The sequence below is a fragment of the Equus przewalskii genome, chromosome 24 (assembly GCF_037783145.1).
Source record: "Equus przewalskii isolate Varuska chromosome 24, EquPr2, whole genome shotgun sequence".
Classification (NCBI taxonomy): domain Eukaryota; kingdom Metazoa; phylum Chordata; class Mammalia; order Perissodactyla; family Equidae; genus Equus; species Equus przewalskii.
Window position 1 is genome coordinate 6,121,040 of NC_091854.1, and position 24,146 is coordinate 6,145,185.

Here is a 24,146-nt window from a genome sequence, read left to right on the forward strand (position 1 = left end):
ATTGCTTATCAGAGGTCAGAAGTCTGAAAGTCAAGGTGTTGGCAGAGCTGTGTTACTTACTGGGGGCCCCAGACAGAAGTCCATTTTCCAGTTTCCAGAGACTGTCACATTCCTTGGCTAGTAGCCTCCTTTCACCTTCAAGGCCAGCAGTGGCCAACCAAGTCTTTCTCACATTGCGTTACTCTGACATTGTTTCTTCTGCCTCCCTCCTCCACATTTAAAGGACCCTTGTGATTACATTGGGCCCACTCTTATAATCCAAAATAATCTCCTTATCTTCAAGTCAGCTGACTAGCAACCTTAATTTCGTCTGCAGTCTTAATTCCCCTTACCATGAAACGTAATGTATTCACAGGTCTGTGGGTTAGGACATGGACATCGTTGGGAGGCGGTATTCTCCTACCACAGAGGGATTTGCCATGTTGCTTCTCCTCCCTGCAGTTTGCTCACGGAGTCCCAGACCTGGTGCTGAAGGACATTGCCTGCAGCGAGGTCCTCCTGGAGCGCTTCCTAATCTTCAGCCAGCGCCGTGGGGCGCAGACAGTGCGTGACGCCATATGCTCCCTCTCCCAAGGCACCCTACAGTGGATGGAAGACAGTCTGTATGCCAACGTGGACTTCTTCAAGCTCTTTCGTGTGGTAAGGGAGATATTTAGCTTCTCGCCCCTTGGAAGGTAATTCCTGAGGACAGCAGGGCGTGGTGGCAGGCCATGAGACTCATGAATTGACAGTCGGGGAGGGCGTGAGCCTGGTGTTCAAGACAATCCTTGAGGAAGCTCCAGGCTCTGAAGCCCCAAGGAATCTTGACTGATGGCATTTCTAGAGCAGTCACCCAGGCACCCGGGAGTCGCTATTAGGTTCATCATTAGGTCTGTGGTTGTGGCAGGTCTGAGTCCACTCAAAATGTGGGATGAATCCTTTCCGCCACCTCTAGCAGTGTGGAAAAGAGAAGGAGGTCTGGTTTAACTTCCTGCCCTACCATTCCCTAGCTAGGCAATCATGGGCAAGAGAGTTGGCCTTCCCTGACCCCATCACTCATCAACAAACAAATATAATATTGGTAGTGTTGTACGAAAAGATACATGAAAAAATATATTCATTTAGTAAATTTCAATAAATGAGAGCTTCACACTCCCTCTTCGGGGTCTGCTCTGGACCCCAAAGGTTGCTGTTTCTGGGTAGAAAATAATAGAGAAAATTTCATAATCTCAAAAACTTGGAAAGCCCTGACCCAGCTCAACCCTGTGTTCCAGAACTGCATCCCAGACACACTTCTTGAGACCTGATAATATCTCTTCCTTTGCTAGGACAAGATAAGAGGGAATTACATAAAGGAGGTGTAGAGCAGTGGTTGTTACACTTCAGGGTGAATGAAAACCATCAGGGAAGCTGGTAAAAGATGCAAGGTCCCAGCACCCACGCCCAGGGACTGATTCAGGAGATCTGGGCTGGGCCCGGAAGCTCCCCTGTTTCCTCAGGCGATTCCAATGGAGGTCATTGGAGGCCACACTTTAAGAAACACTCAAAATTAGAATCCTTCAGAAGTGACGTATGTAACACGTCTAGCATTGAATTGTATTTTCTCTTGTGCCTACATTTTAACTTTCAGAGCTGTGTTGTGGGGGGTGCCGGTCACTGAGAAGTCGGTTGAGGAATTTGTGTTTTGCTTTTCCATGGCTGCTGTCTCAGGTCCCAGAAAACCCACTCTCAGTTTGTCTTAAAAAGCAAGCTGTGGGGGTTGGCCCCATGGCCTAGTGGTTAAAGTTTGGCGCGCTCCACTTTGGCAGCCCAGGTTCGTGGGTTCACATCCTGAGTGCGGACCTACACCACTTATTAGCCACACTGTGGCGGCAACCCACAGATAAAACAGAAGAAGATTGGCACAGATGTCAGCTCAGGGACAGTATTCCTCAGCAAAACAAACAAAAAAATCAAGCCGAAGGCCTTTAGAAACAAAACAAAATAAAACAAGACCCCACCATTTCTGGCAGAGTTCACACTTCGTCCCTTTCAAAGTGTGACTTTCCCTCAAAACATTTACTCAACAGAGTTCCCGGCTCATCAGGGTGGGCCTCCAGGGTGCTAAGAGGGGTCAGGACCTATGGATGCTGCCACCACTGAGAGCCCAGGACCCCAGAAAAGGTCTCTCGGCTCCCCACGCTGCAGGGAGAATAAAAAGCCATGTGGTCCAAACTTCTGTGTCTAAAGTTCCAAAAGGAACCTGATTTTAGAGTCACTCCTTGGTTTGTTTTCAGAATCAGTCAGAAGAGTGAGTCGGGTGATAAAGATCCTGTATGCTGGGCAGCTGAACACCAGCCTGGCCAGGAACCAGCGCCTGTATTTGCAGAGCTGGTAGAGGATCCCTGGTGCCCAGGATGGTGCAATCCTCTGGTCACTAGAAAAGGAGCAGGGTCAGGCATCTCTGTCTGATGCACCTGGGCTGCTGGGATCGGTCAATTGACCTCCGGGGCATGACCAGCCATTCTGGGAGGACAGTTCTGGATGTAGCAGGATAAAGGGGGTCCTGGGGCAAACCCTTCATTAGGGACTGGGCCCAAACTCAGGTCACTGGCTTCCAAATGTTTATTTGTCAGACAAGAAAGACCAGAAACGCTGCCCTTCCATGCTGCTCTGGCAGGTGCTAGAGGTCAGAACCCAGAGGAGAACTTTGGCCGGTCGCCCTCACTGACCTGGGGCAAGTCTTGCGTGCTCGCTCACCTCCTCTGGACATGTGTCCGTGCACTCAAACCTGAACGGGGCACCTGTGAGGAGCCAGGCCCCGTGCTGAGGCCAGGGCTCTAACCGTGAGCCTCTGCCCTCACTGAACAGATGAGCAAATAGGCCGTGTCACAGCACCGTGGCTTAGAGACAGCAATGCTGACAACATGTGGCCACTGGAGCACTGGCTTCCAGCCTTGGTTGCACATTGAATCACCTGGGGAGCTTTTAAAAACTACAAATTCCCAGCCCCCAACCCCAGAGGTTCTGATTCAGCTGGCCTTTAGTGTTTTTAAAAGCTTCCCAGATCGTTTCAATGTCCAGCCACACGGTTGAGAATCACCGACCTCAAATAGGAGTTTGATTTACAGTCTCAATTCTACAGACCAAGCATAATAATAATAGTACCCTAATACTGCTAAGGCTTTGAAGCACTTTGATTTGATCACCCAGAAGATCAAGGTGGTGTTGAGTCATATCCTCCCTGCTGTGCTCTTAGCAAAGCCGGTGGTGCGTGGCCCCGGAGCCTGCCTGAAGGAGAAAGCCCTGCGGGAGACGGGGACGGACCTTGAGGATCACCCACCACCGTCTTGCTCTTGCTCATCTCTGTGGGGAAAGACCAGACCAAGACAGGACATATGAGCCCCAAGCAAAGAGGACAAACACCGTGTCTGGTGCCCTTGACATGTGCTTTTCCATTTGACCAATGGACAGAGCAGCTAAACATTAAAAAAAATTGCTAATAGGGAAATGAAAGAAATTGCAGGCATTAAGATGAGATTTTTGCTTTTATTGCTCCTATACCCATCCTATCAGGGTTTTTAGAAAAACCCCCGCTAAGGCATCACAGAGGGCTCAGGACAGAACATGACCCTCCCCGAGGCAGGGGCTGCTCCGAGGCAGGGCGGAGCCTCTCAGGACAAGGCTGTTTTTGCAGCTGGTTGGCAAGAGGCCACGTTCAGCCCCGCACAGGGAATGCCGCGCCTTCTGTTCTCCTGGCTCTTTCTCACACGCACGTACGCCAGCGTGTAAATAAGGTTTTATTAAATGCCAAGTCAGTGCTCATTAACAAAGAAAAAGGGCGATCTCAGTAAACCACTGTGACGACACCTGCTTGTTGTGTAAGGTGCTGGGAGTGTAGGTGGGGTGCAACCTCCAGACCCAGGAACCTGGAGAGCTCAGAGAATTGGAGAGGGGAGTTTGGGGGTCAGTGCCAACTGGGGCCAGCTGTGTTTTTCCTCGGCCCCTTGATGATCAGGGTGAGTGTTGTCATCCTCAAATCATCCAGATGCAGGCCTTACTGCACCCCACCCATCCCCATACGTACACTCATGCACATGCAAGCACGCGCTTACACACATACATTGGATGCCCAGTGACCTAGGTTTGCTGGGAAAGAAACAAGCAGCCAGGTGGCTGGATTTTCTCCAAGGAGATTTAGCTCCTCTTGGTTTCACCTTGGTTGAGATAGCTTCAAAGGGTTTGTCTTCACCTGTGTTCTTTTCAGGCTTAACGCCCCCAGCTTGAAACCCAGCAGCTCAGACCTGGGCCCACGGTAGCATGACTGCCAACACTAAATGTTTCACATCTTATAAATAATGGTGCGTCAGTTTCGGGTGAGGGGTTGGGACGTTTCCCATCTGATTTGGCCTAAGGCATGCATGCCCCTCCCCCTCCCCCTCCTCCCTCTAGGATCCTTCCTGTTTTCTCTCTGACTCTGGTGTACAGCTTTGAAATCTTGCTGAGAAGCGAATCTGTCCTTCTGCTCTGAATGTTTATTTGTGGAAGTTCGGCAGGGGAACTGAGGCGGTGCCAAGACCTGCCACACTGCTGGGAAATCTGAGTTTCCCTCCCTTCCCCCTTTCAATGGATGTTGATAGAGGAAATTTGGCCTCCCCGGCATTTTGGCCCATGGTTTTCCCCTCTGCAGTCGCTTCCAGTGTGGCGTGATTCAGCTTTCTTTCCTCCCCCTGAAATGCTACTCTGTTGCGGCTTTTTACTTTTCTGACTTCATTTTACCCGTGTTTCTTTGACTACGGGGTGGCCGAACATTGAGTACGGGGGAAGAAAGGACCCAGTCTTGGGGGTCCTGACTACACGCTCCTTTCAATGTCCTGCTTTGTTCTTGGCTCTGCTCCCTAAATTCCTGAATCATTGAGAATAAATGTGGGTGGACTACCCTCTGCCCAGAGCGAGCTGGCCCCAGTTTCGGCTCTCTGGGATCATTCGTTGCTGTTTGTCAAATTTCAACTATGTGTTTCAATTTTTGGATTATATTGCTCTGTTAAAATTCTCTGGAAAAGCCCCACATCTCCAGGATTTTACAATGAGGTCCCATTAATCTCTTAACTTCATAATTTCCTTCCCTCCCAATTTCTGAATCTTTGGACTATCAACTTTCTCCCACTTCTGTGTGAGGGTTTTGGGGAGGAAATAAGAGATAAGAGTGGTGCCAACGCCAGCAGCATAGAGCAGGGTCAGAAGGGCTGTTGAAAACAAAATCAAGTCAGAAAACGGATTTTTTTTGAACATTGTTAAGCCACAGCAAGTATATCCAATTTACAGCATTAGCATTTGTTCTGTCTACATCTACAAAACTGTGTGTCTATTAAAATCAAAATTTCCTCTGGGTGAACGGATTTCAATAAAAAAGAAATAAAAAGAAACAGAGAAGAAGAACATTGGTGTCCATTAAATGTACATTAGGCCTACGGATGTCATTGATATCGGCCTGCCTTGGATTCTTTTAGGCTCCAAGCATGCAGTGGGCCAGAGCTTATTTTCATGACATATCAGATGTTGTTTTTATGAATTTAAAAAGAAGAATATCCTGAGAGGTCAAAACTAGAGTCACTTAGGACAAGAGCAGGCCCCTGGAAGACTGCCCGTAACGGGTCCTGGGGTCCTGGCCTTTATTCAGTAGCTATATATCAAGCACCAAAGCGTGAGGCATCAGACTGTCTCCAGGGGAAACTGGTTTTAAGAAGGATTTTGGCCTCTGATATTTCTTCTCTCTACAGAACAGCAGTTCTTAACCTTTTTATGGATTAGGACTACCTTTGAGAATCTGATAATAGCTGTAACTTTTTCCTTAGAGAAATATAAGTTCACACAGACACACGGCGGGTGGGAGCTCCTGGAGCCCCTGAAGCCAAACGCCAGGTTAGGAGCTTTTGCATTAAAATTCCTTTCCTACCTACCATTAATATATGTTCTTTCCTAAAAGGTCTCAATATAGACACAGATTCTTTCTTAACTCTCCTTTGGAAGTAATCAGCTTCTCCCCTGAGTGTGGGACCCCATGGTGAAAGGACCAGAGGGTGGGCATCCTGCTGGAGCATGCAAAGACCTCCCGGTGATCAGGAGACTGGGTCCACGTTCTGGATTGGCTCCTAACTTGCAGTTATTTAAAAGAATCTCAGCTTCCGCATCTGTAAAATCGAGATAACAAGACTTACGCTACATATCTCAGGGGATGGTAGTGAAATTCACCTTAGAGATGAGACGGAAAAGCAGTTTGAAACAAAATGCAGTTTTGCTCTTACCAAAGCAAGAATTTGAACAGCCGCTTTGTGGAGGGCCCCACTGTTCCTCTGTCATTGCTCCACTCCCAGAAACGTCCTCCTCAAACACTTACATGGGACATTCTCTCCTCAGACCCCTCAGACTAGGAGGAGGTCTGTCTCACGGAGTGACCTTTTGACTGCCCCTAGATTCCAAACTCAGTTTTGCTTTCAGCAACCACAAATACCGGGACTGAAGTCACACGGAGAAAAAAAGGCCTAGTTTCTATTGAGAGAAAGAGAGTCCCATAACTTGCCTGTTCACATACCCCAGAGCCCACCCTCTTGTTCAGATGCTCTGTCCCCTCCAGTCCTGGGAGACAGCATGTCTCTGTGACCCCTCCCTGTGGACACAGTTTGGCATTCCACACCACCCCCCATCCCCCCACCCCGAGTGATTTAGTCTGAATTCTCCTCTCATGACGCATTTCCTGGTGCTCATGGTGTCCCCTCCTGGTTGCCCCCTCACCACTGAAGCCAGCTTCCTCTCTTTTCATCTGATGCTTAACAACTGTCAGGTTGCAACAAACATGCTTCAAATCTACATTCTCCCAGTTGCCTAGCAACAACTTCCCTCCCGGATAAATCTGGATTTCCTGTAGCACTAGCCCGTGATTATACACAGCAGGCCCATACTGTCTGTCCACCACTTCATCTGCTTTTCACCTCTGTCTGGGTCTTTCAAGACAGCAACTCATCCCTCACTCCAGAGCCTTCCCCCAGCTCCCAGAGGCCATGTCATCCCTGTAAAGATACTTTCAACCTAAGGCTACCTATTTACCTGGCGTTAGGTACATTCTCAACTTAGAAATCAGTACTGTTTTCCAGATAGTCTTCTTTGAATCAGAGAAAGTAAAACAAACAAAAATTCAGCTGGCAGAGTGGCATCTGTTTGATTTACCCATTGGAGCCAAAACATGAGCAAACAAGATTTTTTTTAGTAGCTAACATGCTTTATTCTGCCTTAAGAATAAAATATTACACCATCCCAAAGGAGAGACAAGTTTCTTGCCCCTTGAGAACCCAAACAGAGATTTCACATAGCCAGAATCTTCTTGGCTGCTGACTAGGGCCTTGTATCCATTTTGTAAGTACAGGACCAAAGCCCAGGGACCCCTCAGACCAGCCACAGCTGAGAGACGATAGAGACATACCCTTTCCATGGCCCATGTGTATATCCAGTCTTCCTGAAGAAGTCAAGTCAGACCTTGAACTTGAGTTGGCAGGACTGAGCCCAGTGGTGACATGGAGGGTTACTCGTTGTTTGGGAAATTAAAAGAACTTGTTTGGCATAGGAAATGGTGGTATGTGTGTGTGTCTGTGTGTCTCCGTGTGTGAGATGATCCTTGCCATTTTGGTCTATGACCTTTTTTCCAGAAATGTTTTCCCATCTCCATTCAAATAAACTTAGTCTCTTCCGGTTCTTTTAGCAGCAACAATCCACATGCGTCTGAATAGATAATGGGGGAGGGAACCAAAGGAAGAGGAGGGCCCTGGGAAAGTTATTCTATAATTTATGGCAACATCAGTCAGACAACTGGTGGCCAGATACATACGGAGGGCTCCCTGGGGGGGCAGGCACTGTTCTGAGTTGTAGGTGGTCTCTAAAATGAATGTGTGAGTACAAAACCCTCATTATCTGCCATCTCCACTGAAAAGCGCTAGGAAAGGAATTGCAGCTATGATACCAGGCACACAGCTGGAGCTCAGTAAATGTGTGAATAATGAATATTATTAAGAAAAGAAAAAGTGTTAACCAGACACAAAAATGCATCTCAAGCTGTGGTTCCTCCTGTTCCCTCTCCCCTAAATTCCTGGTCTTGTTCTTATCTGGCTGTCTCTCTAGTCACTCTCTCCTGCTGACTCTCCTCACGTTCCTCCCTCCACCTGGAATTCCTGGCCCTCTCCTTCTGTCCACAGACACTGCCCTCACCCTCAGTGCTCATCAACTTGTCTTCCTTCAAACATCAGCTCAAATGTCACCTTCACTGTCCCCAGGTAGGACGAACCACTCCATGCCTGTAAGTCTCCATCATACCTGTATAGACATCTCTCATGGAACCTCAATAGACACTGTCTCTTTTCCACTAGATTATAGTCCATTTACTCTTTAATTAATGCAACACACATTTATCGAGCACCTACTGTGTACCACGTCCTGAAGATATAAAACAAAATAAATTGATCCCTATGCTAATGAGTTTAAAGGGTAGTGGAGAGACGCATACATTAATAAACAATAGCAAACTAATATAAAAGTGGTAAATAAATGCACTGACAATTCTAGGAGCAGCTAGGAGGGGCACCCAACCGGTGGGGAAAGAGGACAGGAAGAGCATGACGGTGAAGGAAAGAGGCTTTCTGGAGAAAATGAGGTGGTTTCAGACACCTTGACTTTGCCCAGTAGGGGTGGAGGGAGGATGGAGTGGAAGGGGGTGGGTGGGCCATTTTGTCTATTAGGAACTAAAGTAATAGGTGCAGTATCCAAGGACCACAAGCTTTGCAGAGGCCTGCAAACATGTTTGAGAGTTGAAAATAAAAAATTGTGCCTCTTAAATACAAAAAAAAAAAGCTTTAGAATTAAAATGAATAAACATTAAATTGAATGTTTAAGGAGGGTAATATTATCCAACTTAATTGTTAAATTTAGTGTTCATACAATTTGAAATTAAAAACTAGTTTATAGCTCAGGTTTTCCCACTTTACAAACATTCCTAAGTATTTGCAATGATTGCTGAGAAATCATACCAGATCATTCATTAAGTGAGTTATTCAAGGCCAAATAACTTCAAAAGCAAAATGAAGAGCCTTAAAAAGTTTATATACAGGGGGCCGGCCTGGTGGCGTGGCAGTTAAGTTTGCATGCTCTGCTTTGGCAGTCCAGGGTTCACTGGTTTGGATCCCGGGTGCAGACCTAGCACCACTTCTCAAGCCATGCTGTGGCAGGCATCCCACATATAAAGTAGAGGAAGATGGGCACAGGTGTTAGCCCAGGGCCAGTCTTCCTCAGCAAAAAGATGAGGATTGGCGGCAGATGTTAGCTCAGGGCTAATCTTCCTCAAAAACGAAGTCTGTATACATATCTATCTATATCTATATTGATATATAGAACTCTATGTATCGATAAAAATACATATAGATACGGATAGATAAAGATATGAGTGATTTTCAATGTGTTGAATGTGATACGGGATGGAGTTTTAAGATCAGAACGTGCCTAGAGCCTATGGAGATAAAGGAGAGGGGATGGAGAGAAGATGTCCACTTAGGTAAAATACAGCCACAGATAATCTCCAGCCCACAGTCAAGTGAGGAAAAGAGACAGCAGACTCAGAAAGAAGAGGAAGTAATTAAAAGCTATAGGAGCTGGTGACTGATTGATCAATGTCCAATCTTTTTGGACACACGAGTGGTGACAATCCCTTATTTTCTGTGCCTGGGTTCCTAGTCCCTCTTAAGTACCTTCTCATCATCTAGGATCTGGTTGTTTTTTCTCTGCATACCTTCTTGGACTTCTATCCTTGATTCCAGCTTTTTCCTAAGTCAGTCTTTCAGGTGTCCCTTGACCACCCTCTCTGCCATCTGAGGGCTCATCCTGCCGCACGCTCAGAGCCAGCGCCAGTTCCTAGATCTGCAGACTGGGGATTTTGACAATGGGATGGGAATGGGGAAGAATCAGGGACAACTCCCAGGCTTCTAGCCCAGGTGACTGGGCAGAAGGTGGTGTCACCTGCTGAAGAAGGGCGCAAAGGAACAGAAGCTGGTTTGAGGAAAGATCATGTGATCAGTTTAGGACAAGTTGGATCCAAGCAAATGTCCAGCAGCCAGGTGGACGTTGGAGGTGCAGATTGAGAAGTCCTCAGCAAACAGGTGGCAGATTAAATGGTAAAGGGAATGAAGCCACCCAGGGAAGGTGTGCAGAGTGAGAGGAGCGCAGGTCTGCAGGCCCTCAGGAACCTCAGCACTGAAGGGGAAGGGAGAGGCAGAGGAGCTCGTGGGAAAGGCAGAGAAGAAACACAACAAACCGGCAAGAGCAGTGTCACAGATGCCAAGGGAGGAAAACGACATGATTAAAAGTGTCGAGAAAAGCAGACATGTCTGAAAAGACAAAAACTAAAAGTATCTATGAGACTTAGAAACTGGGAGGAACCCTGGAGTTCTAGTTATAGCATCCTAGTAGGATGATGAGAGTGGAAGATGAGGAGGTGTTGGGGAGGCAGTGAATCACTGGATGTGAACTACTCTTCCAAGAAGTGTGGAAGTTAAGGGTGGCGGAGGGAAGACTGTAGCTACCAGGCGATAAAGGATCAGAAGAATTTCTTTCTTTCATGTGTGAGAATTTTGAGCATTTATACACGATAACAGCAGTGGGAAGGCTGAAGATACATCAGTGAGATTCTTGAAGGTAAACTCTGTTAAGGTAGACTCCATGAGTCTACAGATGCTGAGTAGGGCTGTTGAGGAAAGGACATCGTGGACATCACTCATTCATAAGGTCACCAGGAGCTGACTTGATGGCCATAACAACAACAACAGACGTCATAAAGGGAGGACTTTGCTTTGCTCATTGCTGTACCCCCAGCACCTGACACACAGCAGACACTCAATACATATTTGTCAAATGTGTGATTACATCTTTTAGAAACAGTAGTTGGCTGTGAGGAGCAGGATGCTGAAAGGCAGCGGGTTTCATTTTCCTCCTAAAGGAGAGTCCTGTGGTGGGTCATTCAGGAGTGCTATGGAGGCTCCACAAATTTTCTCAAGAACGCAGACTCCTCTTCTTTTCCCTCACTCATCCGTGGCATTTGCTTGTCATCTGGTTATCTTGAGATGTTTGCCCTACCCCTCCAGCTCATCGATGTTCCAGGCAAGGGGAAGGTGGAGGGCTGAGTGCACTCCTTTATAAGACCTTTCCCAGAAGCCCCACCCACTTATCCTGATATCATTGGTCTGAATTGTGTCATATGACCACCCCATATACATGGGAAATGTAGTTTTTTAGCCAGGCATTATCACCTTTAGCAAAGTTGGGTAGACAGAGATCTCTGCCACAGTGGGAGTTGAGTCACAGCAGAAGCAAGAGGAAAAAGGTCAAGAGTTTGTGCAGAGAATGTCCTCAAACAGAAAGGATACTGTAGCTTCTGAGGGCGGGTAGTGATGTAGCTCAGTCTTTGAGCAAAGGGTTGGGACTACGAGGATGAGCATGAACATTGATGTCAATTTTTGCAGTAAGAACAGAGATCTGCTCATTTTTGTATCTCTTCTGTCCTGCACATAAATTCATTGCTACTCAATGTTTATGGAGCGGATAAATGAGTGTTTTTTTCTTGTAATCTTTCTTATGCTGCCTGTTATTGATTTATTAAACCTCTCTTAGACAGCAGGGTGATGAAAATGTGGGGATTGGGGGGGACGCTTATCTCGTGCTCTTGAAGTGAACCTTTAGTATTTAGGGAAAGCAAAAACACCATTTGGGACAGGGTGTTCTCCCAGCCCTGGCCTGTAAGCTAATGTGATTGAACTACAAACTGGTCAAAAAGCAGAGGTCTGTGGAATTGTCAACCAGGGGAAATATGTAAAAATAAAGTTAAAAGTTTGGTGTTTCTGGAAAGATACATACCAAATTATTAATACCCTTGATGGTGGAGAGGCACAGACTGAGGGAGAGCCTTACCCCATGCTTCATGTAAGTAAGCAGTTATTAGTCTTGTTAGTTATCTTCAAAAAATCTGTGTTGTATTTCTGATTCAGAATTACCTGAGTAATGAAATTGATTGAATTAGTAAAACTGAATAATGGTGAATTTTCAGGAAGTTATTAATTTACCACTTATTCATTACATCCTCTTCTAACACGACCTCAATATAAGGGAATCTGACTTCAAGATGAAAAGACTGAAATTCATTTACTCTTTTTTAACAAGGCAACTTCAGAGTAGACTTGTCTTGCGGAGCCTTCTCTAATTGGACATTGATGTGTCATAGCCTCTAGGGTAACCTTTGCTCCAGTGCCCAGTGTTATGATTCACAGATGTTTCCTGAGTGTCTATAGAGAATACAATAGATAAGAAGTTTGAGTGATACAAAGATAAAAAGATAGAGTCCCTTCTAGTATTGGTTAATTTTATGTGTCAACTTGACTGGGTCAAGGGGTGCCCAGATATTTGGTCAGACATTATCCTGCGTGTTTTGGATGACATTGACATTTAAATCCATAGATTAAGTAAAGCAGATTACCCTCTCTAATGTGGGTGGGCCTAACCAATCAGTTGAAGGCCTGAATAGAACAAAAGGGCTGACCCTCCGCCAAGTAAGGGAGAATCTTCCTGCCTGACTGCCTTTGAACTGGAACTTTGGCTTTTTTTCTGCCTTTGGAACTGAAACATTGACTCTTCCTGGATCTCAAGCCCTTCAGCCTTTGGACTGGAACTACACCATCACCTCTCCAGGGTGTCCAGCCTGCTGACTCACCTTGCAGATCTTAAGATTTGCCAGCCTCCATAACTGTATGAGCCAATTCCCTATAACAAATCTCTTCCTATGTATATATATATATATTTACAGGTATATATATATACATACACACACACACACATATATACACACACACATATATATACATACACACACATATATATACACACACACGCATATATATACACACATGTGCATACACACACGCTATATATATATATATATATATATATATATATATACTTCCTGTCTGTGTGTATATATATACACACACACATCCTCTTGGATCTGTTTTCTCTGGAGAACCCCAACTAATACCCTGCCTTTAATGCGCATACCATGTCATGGAGTGTCAGGTATATAAACAATCAGAGTCCATCTGCTTGTTGCTATAATATGAGCATTCATTCATTCATTGTGTCTGATATATACCTGAGTGTCTATTATGTGCCCAGCACACAGACACGGTTCCTGTCTACATGGAGCTTAGAGTCTAATAAGAGAGACAGAGGACAAGTAAAGAACAGAAGAATTAGCAATGGTGAAGAGTGTAAGGAAGGAAATAAACGAGGCGCCTTAATAGAACATAGCAGGGCGAGGGTGAGCAAAGCGGCAGAGAAAGAGGAGTCTTGTCTAGATCACAGGGACACTGCCTTTCACATAGATAAGTGGTGTTAGGAATGAGGCTCGAAGGATGAGGAAAAGCAAGCCAGACAGAGAAGGGCAGGGGGAACAGTGTGCAGAGCTAGGAGGCATGAGAAGGAGACTGACCTCATAGGGAATGTAGAAAGAAGTCCAGCCTGATGGAGGAAAAGCAAGAGAGAAGGCTAGAGAAGGAGCCACCCACCAGCTCATGGAGGCCCTGTGTGTCCAACACTGGTATTGACTTTCTCTCCTGGAGACAGTATGGAGCCAAGGAGGATCCTTGAGCAGGAGAAGTGACGTGATTATGTCGGCCTGTTAGGTAACTTAGGCTACAGTGTGGAGGGTGCACTGGAAGGGTGGAGACTAGAGGCAAGGGGCCAGCAGAAGGCTATTCTGATAAAATACTCTGGGAGGGAGGCAAGACGAGCCTGAGCAAAGGCAGTCCTAGTGAGGAAGAAAAAACAGAGAGGAGAGAATCTGTACTTAGTATTCACTCATTCAGCAATGTATTTATTTTTGCATGCAGACAAAAAAACCCTCTTTTTAATTTTTATTATAAACCTAAGTATAAAAGTAGAGAGAATAGTTTACTGAACCCCCATGTACCCAGCTTCACCCAACTAGGTATCCATCACCCAGCTTCAACTGTTTTCAACATTTGGCCATTCTTATTTTATCTGTTCCCCAATATTTTCCCCCAATGTCTTTTAAAGCAAATCACAGACAACATGTCATTTCACCCTTCCATACTTCCCTATGTATCTCTAACAGATGAAAACTCTGTTTTAACAAAACCACAATGCTATGATCACACCCAACAAAATTAACTATCATTCCTTAATCTTATCTCAGACCCAGTCATGTTCACTTTCCCTCTGATTGTTACAACTGGTTTCTTCAGATCAAAATCAAAATAAGGTCCACACATGGCATTTTTTGATGTACCTCTTGGATCCCCTTCCATTTCTGACAGATCTTGTTGGAGATAGTTAGGAGGGAGAAGGGACAGGACGGGTGATGACTTGCCATTGACACACGTCTTTACCTGCTTCCTCTCTTCCTACGTACTCTCCTCAGCCCACTCTCCTGTGGGGAAACAGGAATTAAAGTGCCTTGCCCAGCAGACAATGAAGCCATTTTCAAGGAGTTTGAAAAGAAGTCATGGCAAGACCAATGCCTAGGCCCAGTGTTAGCGTTGAGGACAGAAGACACTTCTCAGGGGTATAGTTTCTATGGTGGCTTTGCTGCACCTTCCTCTGGAAAATGCTGCTACCTACTTTGTAGCTCTCATGCATAGCCAAGCCTTTCATTTTACAGTTGGAAAACAAGCCTGAAAAGCTAATGCACCATGAGGGTACCTACATTTGTTCTTTGGCTTCAAGGTCAGAGAGGACACAAAGGCCCCTGCACGCACAGTGCGGAAAGAGGGGAGGCTGGGCTGGTCAAAGCCTGACTCCGTCTGCATCTCTGCTTTCCCACAGCTGGCTCAGGGTGTTCGTCATTTAGGAGAAGCCCACTGGAAAATAAAAAGCAAGGCTTGTGGCCTGTGCTCCACAGATGCTTGAATCAGAATTACATGTCAAGCTTGTTGAAAGGCCGATCGCCTCCAGGACTACTCGAGATGCACACTTGTGTTTGAAAACTACCCTCTTAAAACTTAGCACTCAGTCCTAAAAGACACAGGATGAGTGAGAATGCAGTCATTCATTCAGGACTTGAACCTGGTTTCTGGAAAACAAGGTGTTCCCGTCAGGCTCTGGGACTTGGAGCCACCAAGTGGGCTTCCACATTCCCCACCGAGGTGGAAAAGGCACGAACAGTTCTCTGTGGTCCCAGGGGCCTGGGGTCACCTGAACACTGCTATCCCCTGGAGAATCTGCAAGGGAACTTCTCTCTTTAAAGCTGCCAGCAGCAGCTTTAAAAGAAAGGTGATGTAACTGGCCACATCTTCCATATAGGAAAGTAGTGTTGAACAGAGGGAGAGATGCAACCTGCCTGAAAAGGACACAAAGGGAGCGAAGACGTGAACAACGACGAGAAAGCCCAAGAGTATCTACAAAGCCCAAGGTGAACAGACGTCAGCTCCGCACACAGCCTTCCTTTCCACCCCAGCAGCTGCGCTGTTCGCCTTCTTGCAGGAGCCTTGTTTGGCGTCACTAAACCAGCAGCCAGAGTCACTTTGGTGTATTTAATGTCACCATGAAACTCTTTGTGATTGACTAGCTCAGCAGGGTGACTTGGAATAAGAGCCTTTGATGGTCTCAACTGGATAAAAGGAGTTTGTTTCTGAAAGCAATCTTGCAGAAGAGGCCCTGTGATCAGAAGGAAGGGAGGAAATGGTTTTCAAGCATAGAGGGGATCAGATAGCGCCTATGTGTGTGTGGGGAACTATATATATACATATATATCTATTTTAATTTGTTTTCTATCAATTACAGCTTCCCACACTCCTAGAGAGCAGTTCTCAAGGTATCAATCTGAGATCCTGGGGAAAAATATTATCTGATGTGTCACCAAGAATTCAAGAAGTAAGTGGCCCGATGATAGTAATTATAATTTTGTTATATCTTTCCACCATTTTAATAATTTAATTTTGCCTCAAACCTGTTCAAGGAGAAATATATTTGATCTTTCCATCTAGCAATTTCAAAGCACCTGTTTATATTCTAAATTATCTGTGCTCCTGGGTCAGAGGCAGACAGAAAGGAACCATCCTTCTGATTTCACGCCTCGAAAGAAATACCACCCTGTCTGGTGTGGCAAATTATCAACAGACTGACAATCAAATCTGAGTCTTTTCAGTACTGATGTGGTCCAATATTATGCTCTTAAAAATCCACACACACCTATACCGCTAATAGTAATAGTATATACTTACACAGTGCTTACAGGTGCTGAGTCTTACATATATCAACTCATTTCATCACAAAGAAAGTAATTGACTTTTTCGTGTTGTTTTGTAAAAGATGCACACGTTTTAATTAACATCTGATTGCACAAGCCTTTGGCTGTATAGAAACTGATTCTCTACTCAGTAGATGAGAGGTGCTGGGAGAATAATGACGAAGACACAGATGTGGTCACTGCCCTTGTGAAACATACAGTCTAATGGGGAAGAGAGATGTGAAATAAGCAATTACCTTCAAGTGTGATGAGCATTATGAAAGGGAGGCAAAAGGTGAAATATAATTTTCTCCAAACTTTTTCCCCCTCCAGTATTCTCAGCTGACTTGGGCTTTGCCAGCCTAGAACATTGCATGGTTGGAATCTGTCTTCAGAAAACTGAGCTCAGCCTCAGCAGAGTGTGAGCAGGGAAGTCAGAGAAGGGCCCATTGTCCTGATTGCCACTTGCTGCAGTGGGAGTCTCTGTTTAACATTCTTTCCTTCATAAGCATTTAAAAAATTCATATCAGTATAATAGGGTTGAAGTTGATAGAGAATGTAAAAAAAAATCCCCAAAGCATCTCAACACTCTTCATTCTGTGTAGGAGTTCCAGAAGTTTCTTGCCTGTCTAGATAGCAAGTCTAAGCATTTGTGATGTAAGCTGAAGCAGATGGCCCAGTTTATATTAACAGATACTAGACCATTCGACCCTGAAACAGATCCTTCATCTCCGAGTGCTTTGATTAAATGAGCAACATAATAATAGTAATAACCCCTTAGATTACCATCACAAGACTTACTGTTGTTGAAGCAATTTGAGATTCCAGCTTTATTATTGAAGCCTAGACTGTGGTTATAGGCATGACTCACTGTGTGGATTCTACAGGGCACTCAACAGGTTCAGAGGGCAAGTGTTGGCCTGCGGACAGAGAAGGGATGACAGGTAAACATCACTTATTGCAGCAGGGGAGCTGTTTTCAGTCTCACCTGATTGAATCTTAATCGTTTTGCAAATTCCCAAATGCCTTTAAAAATGAGTAATAAAGTGTGTTCTGGGAATAAAAACAGTATTGTTTTTATTTCCTATTTTCCCCTAAAGCAAAGCCAGATGGCATTATGGGAGCCAAGACCCTGGCAACTCTGGTAGCCCTCAACTTAGTTGCCAGCATTACAGATCTACCTTCAAAGGGTGAGGCCAGAGAGTGCCATGGGTACCCATTTGGAGAGGAGAAGACCACCAGCCTCTTCTCAGTTTAGCACAGAATTTAAAAAGCGTTTTTCCAAGAATGGAGACTTCATCTGTTCTATATGTGCTTGAATCTTAAAACACATACACACAAATAAACACACACACACACACTAAAAGAAACCACAAACCACACATTTCAGAGAAATGAAGAGTTCACATTTGGTAAAATTAAGCTAAGAAGAAGATAATTTTCCAAATATAAGAAACTAAATTCTACACTATTTGACTAAAGAAATTTATCTGACCTTGCCTTTCTAGGACAGATCCATTCCTGCATCATTTTGTTTCCCGGTCTTTTCCAGTATCCCCATCTTGGTGGGATCACAGAACCCAAGAACTGGCTGCAGTGAAATAGCTCTACATTCCCTCAAGGACACATTCCCAAGGAATTCAAATAAAGGGTACTAGAAAGAGAAGCGATATTAAAATGCTTTGGGATTCACTTGTGATGTCCTTTAAGGCTCATCCTAGTTTCCTCCTTGGCCCTGAGTACATGGCAGTAGGTTTTTATTTCATGGCTGAAATAAGCATTGCTGACAATAGGAATGTTTTCTTTCAAATGGGGAAGTCAAACACATATGTGGAGGTCTCCCCAAACTTTGAAGCTTTGGCCTCATGGTAGACTATGATTCTGACTGCCTTAAAATAACCCGAAGCCTTTGCCTTGCCCTAGTTCATCCATCGGCCAAGTGTTCAAGACCTGCTGTGGGTGACCAGGCCCCTTCTGCAGACAGACGGCCCAGAGACTTTCACACAGCTGACGGGCATCCTGTCTGACCTCTTTTGTGGCTACCCGGAGGGAGGAGGCTCTCGGGTGTTCTCCTTCAACTGGTATGAAGACAATAACTATAAGGCCTTCCTGGGGATTGACTCTACAAGGAAAGATCCTATCTATTCTTATGACAAAAGAACAAGTAAGTTTTCTGAGTTGTGCATACAAATCGGCTTCCAATGTTGGTTAAGCTGACGGTTTGACACGTCCCTGGGAAATCAGTCCTGGGGTTGACTCTCCCTCCGTCTTATTGAGGGTCCCTCGGCAAAGAGACTTCCCCTCCCAGAAAGCCCATTTCCCGCAGTAGGAACGGGCCGGTGCTCATAAAGAATTCTGGATGTAAGCCATGGAAAGAACTGAGACCCACTTGGAAAGGGAACAGAGGGGACATTTCCCACTGATCTGATTGACCTGGGGTTAAGTTATGGAGGAAGAGAAGAAAGATAAATGAGGAGGCAACCCAGAGTTGCAAGCAAAGCTCAGGTCAGAAGGGCCCTGGCAAGTAAACATGGCTGTGGGATGTTTCTACAAACACAATGCTCTGAGAGTCTGTGTGTATAGTACCAAGTTAGGTTCCAAACGGCAAGTCCCTGGCAAGTCATCTTTCCCACCTTTCACTGCTGTTTTTTTTTGGCTCCTGTGCGGTAAAGAAGAGTGGGGTGGGGAAGAAATGCAACTGGGTGACCCTCTAGTTTAAAACTGAAAAGAGGCAGCAAGGCACACACCAAAAGCATCTGGGCACTGAGATAGCCACACACAACAAAGAAGTTAAGCAGCTAATTGAAGGGAAAGTATTGAGACTAAAGCTGAGATTCCAAGGGGAGGCCTCTCGGTCTCTTTCATCTGTGAGTGGCCTCTGCTTCTTGGAATAATCGCAAGCAGGCTTCTCAGCCTCCTTCTTCTCAAGCAGAATAAACCACAGGGCAAGCCCCATCCTTTGTTTCTCTGATGAGGCCCCTATTGAGATGCACTGTGGCGTTTTGTTACTTACTAATGATGAGCTCATTATTGGTGTGGTACAGCGTATTAATTTAGGTTATTTGTCAAATCCTCCAGCATGGAGTTAAATGACACATGTGATGTGAACACGTTAATGACTATGTTTAGCTCTGAGCAACCGGGAGTTTCTATGAAATCTGTCCTTCTCTCCGGCAGCGACCTTTTGTAACGCATTGATCCAGAGCCTGGAGTCAAACCCTCTAACCAAAATAGTGTGGAGGGCGGCAAAGCCTTTGCTGATGGGAAAAATCCTCTTTACCCCGGATTCCCCTGCAGCACGCAGGGTACTGAAGAATGTAAGATCCCAGCTGTCTTGTCCCTTCTACCTTGGACTGCCCAGAAGAGTGTGTGTGTGTGTATTTTACTGTGCCCTCCCAGTAGTAAGCCTCATGTTTGTTTTTTGCTAAGTAGACTCTTGGGTTCCTTCCCCATCCACAGCCATCATTGGAATGCACCCCTGCCTGGGCCCTCCCCTCTCTGCCCAGCATCCTACGATGAGGTTTTCCTTCCCAGCACCTGAGTTATATCCCTAATGGAAGGGCTCACAGTTCTCTGAATCCTGGCTACCTGGAACAGACAAAGAGAGAGAGGAAGGGAGGAAGAGCATTTGCTCACAGGAAGTCTAGATCTAGCTTTAATGAGGTTCTGAGACAATAACATCACCAATATTACATGTACTTCTGAGATACTAAGAAATTAGATTCTGTCAGTCTGGGAGGCTGGAAAATAGCAGATCGTTCTGGGAAATATCAATAGAGCAAAACAATAAAGACGCTTCCCTGAAAAGCCTTTCCTAAAGCTTGAGGGTTTGTGATGGGGCAGGAAAGATACACCAAATGTTCTCTCTCACTTTTTTTCTCTCCATTCTTTTCTCTGTCTCTATCTCTGTCTGGTTTTAGGCCAACTCGACTTTTGAAGAGCTGGAGCGCCTTAGGAAGTTGGTCAAAGCCTGGGAAGAAGTCGGGCCCCAGATCTGGTACTTCTTTGACAAGAGCACACAGATGACCATGATCAGAGTACGGATGGCATTAGAGGTTGGGAGGGGGAGTGGGGGAGAAGGGCCAAGAAAGTTCCATTTGTTTCCTTTTCCCAGTAAAGGGTTAATCACTACTGTAGTAAGATCAAAATATAACAAGCACCAGTTCTAGAAGCTGTCGCCAAGTGGAGTCATTGACTTTGGGTGGGAAATCTGTTTCTTGAATTCTAGGGGAAATGTAAAAACTGCCACAAGACCATTGGCTCCCTGAGGTTTCTTGCTTTTCCAAATTCACTTGAGGAACTCAGATCCACAGGGCCTTCTCCGCCAGGATCCAGCTCCATAACTGCAAAGATGATTGTGTGTATCTGTGTGGCATCATTTTAAACTTCGCAAAACCAGGAGAAAAGAGTCCTATATAGCAGGGATAATTAAAAGAGAACGAAACTCCTTAAGAAAAAGAAAGCTCCCTGAATACCATTTTGCCTGTCCTGCTTCCCCCACCCCATATACATACCTTCCCTCTCTTATAGAGACTCATGTATTCGGGGAAAATGGGATATGGATAGATACACCTTATGATGGAAGAAAACCCACTAGCTTTTTCGGGAGGCTTAGAGTTTATCCCTATTCATTAAAAATTGGAAATGCCATAAAAACCAGACCAAAGATCCTGTGGAATTTCTAAAGCTGTAACTGTATTGCTTCTTGCTAAGGACACCCTGGGGAACCCGACAGTAAGAGACTTTTTGAATAAGCAGCTTGCAGAGGAAGGTATTGCTGCTGAAGCTGTGCTCCACTTCCTCTACAACGGTCCTCGAGAGAGCCGGGCTGACAACATGGCCGACATCGACTGGAGGGATGTATTTGACATCGCTGATCGCACCCTACGCCTGGCTAATCAATACCTGGAGGTAAGGGGCAGCAAGTCACCTGAGGGCCACACTGGGCCCCTTAAAGACAGCCCTATGGGTGGAGCCAGAGATCCTTCAACAAGTCAAGTGGTCTTGGGTTTCAGCTCTCGTTTTCCCTACTGAAGAAACAAGAATTCCCACAGCTCCCAAACGAGATGAACCCCTTTCTCTAACAGCTTATCCACCCTTAAAACAGTTCCCTCTCCAGATCTTCTGCCTGGAACAGCTCCCTGACTCCTCCTTGGCTGCTCCTCCTCCCTTGTCGCCCATAAAGTGTCCGTGTCCATCCTCAACTCTCTCCTGTCTGCCATTGCTTCAGTGGCTGTCCAGTGTCCACCGAACCTCGAGTTCTGAGGTCCCGCTCTTGCTGGACACTCCCACCCCCAGGTTGTATAGACATATCAGACTCAACATGTCCAAAAACAAATTCGTGTTCTCCCTCCCCGTAAAACTCACCCTCCTCCAACACTTCCTATCCTGCTCACTGTCCTCAGCATTTTTCAAATTCTTAAGCTAGAGATTTTAGGGTCACCCTTAATTACCCTGCTTCTTCACCTTCCATACAACAGCCATCATTTATTGAGTGTTACTTTGTGCCAAGCACTGTGCTAAGTGCCTTTACATATCGTAGCTCATTTAATCCTCACCATAGCTCCATGAGGTGTGCACTGTTACCGTTCCCATTTTACAGATACAGACGCTGAGGCTTAAAGAGGTTGAATAAGATCCCGTCACACAGACAGAGGCAGTAGAGGAGTCAGAAGGGCAGGCTCTGAATACAGGCACTCAAGATCTGCATCCTGTCTGTGACACCTAACAGCTGCCCTTGGTGCCACCAGAATTTCCCCAGACTGTGTGACGCTCCCTCTCCAGAGCCATGGCAGTGGCCGCACAGACTCCCTAGGTGGCTTCAGAAGGGGCCAGGTGTGGCAGCAGCACCACCAAAGTTCAGGTCTTTGCAAAGCGATTCCCAACTTGTCTGAAGGCAAGAATGACCTTGGGTGCTTTTTACAAAACAGATTCCTGGACACCAGTCCAGACTGACAGACTGAGAATTCCCAGGGAAGAGGTCCGGTAATCTGTATATTTACAGACCTATTGGATTGGTGGGGCCTTGGAGTCCCCTTGTACAGTTACTCAGTTGACATGGCCTTCCTCTCACAGTGCCTCTACCACCTAAGTCCCCATCCCTGGCCATGCCCACCACCATCCACCACTGTGGTTACAATTACAGGCAGGACTCTCGGAGGGATGGAGAGGGGCTCTATTCCTTTATTCTGGCAGAGTGGAGTTCAGCAGTTCTCACAGTGTTTTTGCAAGGCACTATCAGTAATAACGAATATTTCTTGTCTTTTGTCTGACTTGACATTTGCATGGTGACATAAAGATCTTATTTTCTTGAAGGATTATTTTTTCCATATAGATTGTGCTTACTGTTGCACCAGGCATGCCACAAATACTTAGTATATTTTCACTGCTTAAATGGTTAAGAATCCAGTCTCTGGAGCCAGTCTGCCTGGGTTCAAATCCCTGCTAGGTAGGCCCCAGTTTCTGCATCTGTAAAATGGAAATATTAATCGTACTTACCTAATAAGCTTGTTATGAAAATGAACTGAGTGATTCATGCAGAGCACTTGGAATAGTGCCTGGCATATAGTAAGCACTTAAATATTAACTTTTTAACAAAATACAAACAAACAAAAACTATTGTTTAGGAGGAAGAGAGTGGCGCTAGCGAAATCAGGCCCTTGAGCTGCTCCTGACACTCCTCTAGGGGTTATGAAGCAGCTAATTACCTCCTGCCTCAGCCACCACGACTTCCTGAGGACCTCACAATCCTGTTAGCCCAGCCAGATGCTTCTAAGCAAAGGCCACGGTGGCCACAGGTCAGTGGCCTCCCCCAGGCATTCCTAAGAGGGGTTTTGATGGTGGCAGGGGCCCAGCAGGTGATTATGATGAGGTTTCTGATCTTCCTGCCCTTGGAGGGGAGGAGGATGGAAAGCAAGAGGGTGATGACCTGAAGGCAGAAGGTGGGAGGGGAAATGGGCAGTGAGGAAGAAACCAATCATTGCAATTGGTCCTGGAATTTTCTTCTTTTGTTCCTGTGTTTTGGAAAGTCTGGAGGAATCTTGGAGACCCCGCAGCTCCCATCCTTAGGACAACTCAGTAGCAGATAGGGTGTGAAAACCCCTCCCCAATGGCTCTAAGGGTCTCCCCAGGACAGAGCAGCAAGGAGGTTCCTTCACGGGCTGTTTAAGCCTTAACTGGAGCTCTCCTTTTCAGCAGCACGACGATATCAGAGAGATCTGAGAACTTCCTCCTGGGCCAGCCTCTATGCCTACTTCCCTGACTATTCCAAAACAGTGGGGGGGAATCACTTCAGGAAAATTAAGCAAAAACACTCTTTAAAATGAAAAGCATGCCAATCTAGGTCAATGTGGCACCCAAATGTGACATTGAACAATAACAGAAGCTCCGAGAACTAAGAGCAAAGACCTTTAAGCCTTTTGTCTTTATAGGAACAGAGAGTAATACAATAAGTTTTTTCTTCAACTAATAAAAGGGCTAAATCCCCTTCTCCTCTGCTTGGGGTGAGGCCTTAGTCACTGGACATTCCACTGAGTAGCCTGGAGAGTGTCCCACTGCCTGGAGCTGCCTCGCCAGGTCACTTGGATGCCGTGTTAGGCTACTGCTTGTGGAACCTTCACACCCATCCCGTGAGGACAAATGAGCCTAGATCTCTGCTGGTTATGAGCTGTGTCACTCTGAGAAGTTCACTTTACCTGCTAAGGCTCCATTTTCTTATCTTTAAAATCCAGATAATAACACGGCAGACCACATAGAGTTGTTGTTGAGGACATATGAGAGAAGTGTGCAGAGCAGTCAGCGTGTTCATGCCATTGATGAGTTAGGGGTGTGTGTAAATGCTCAGCTTTGGGTTCCTCATCTGTTG

The 24,146-nt window shown here is 45.7% G+C and overlaps 1 protein-coding gene across 1 annotated transcript in view; it reads left to right on the forward strand.

Moving 5' to 3' along the window:
* ABCA4 (ATP binding cassette subfamily A member 4) overlaps positions 1–24,146 on the forward strand; it is a 130,625-nt gene that overhangs the window by 21,112 nt on the left and 85,367 nt on the right. The window contains exons 6-11 of the mRNA XM_070592606.1: positions 442–639; positions 15,838–15,927; positions 18,206–18,446; positions 19,460–19,599; positions 20,203–20,319; positions 20,996–21,193. Coding sequence (XP_070448707.1) covers positions 442–639; positions 15,838–15,927; positions 18,206–18,446; positions 19,460–19,599; positions 20,203–20,319; positions 20,996–21,193 — 984 coding nt within the window. The remainder of the gene's footprint in view (positions 1–441; positions 640–15,837; positions 15,928–18,205; positions 18,447–19,459; positions 19,600–20,202; positions 20,320–20,995; positions 21,194–24,146) is intronic.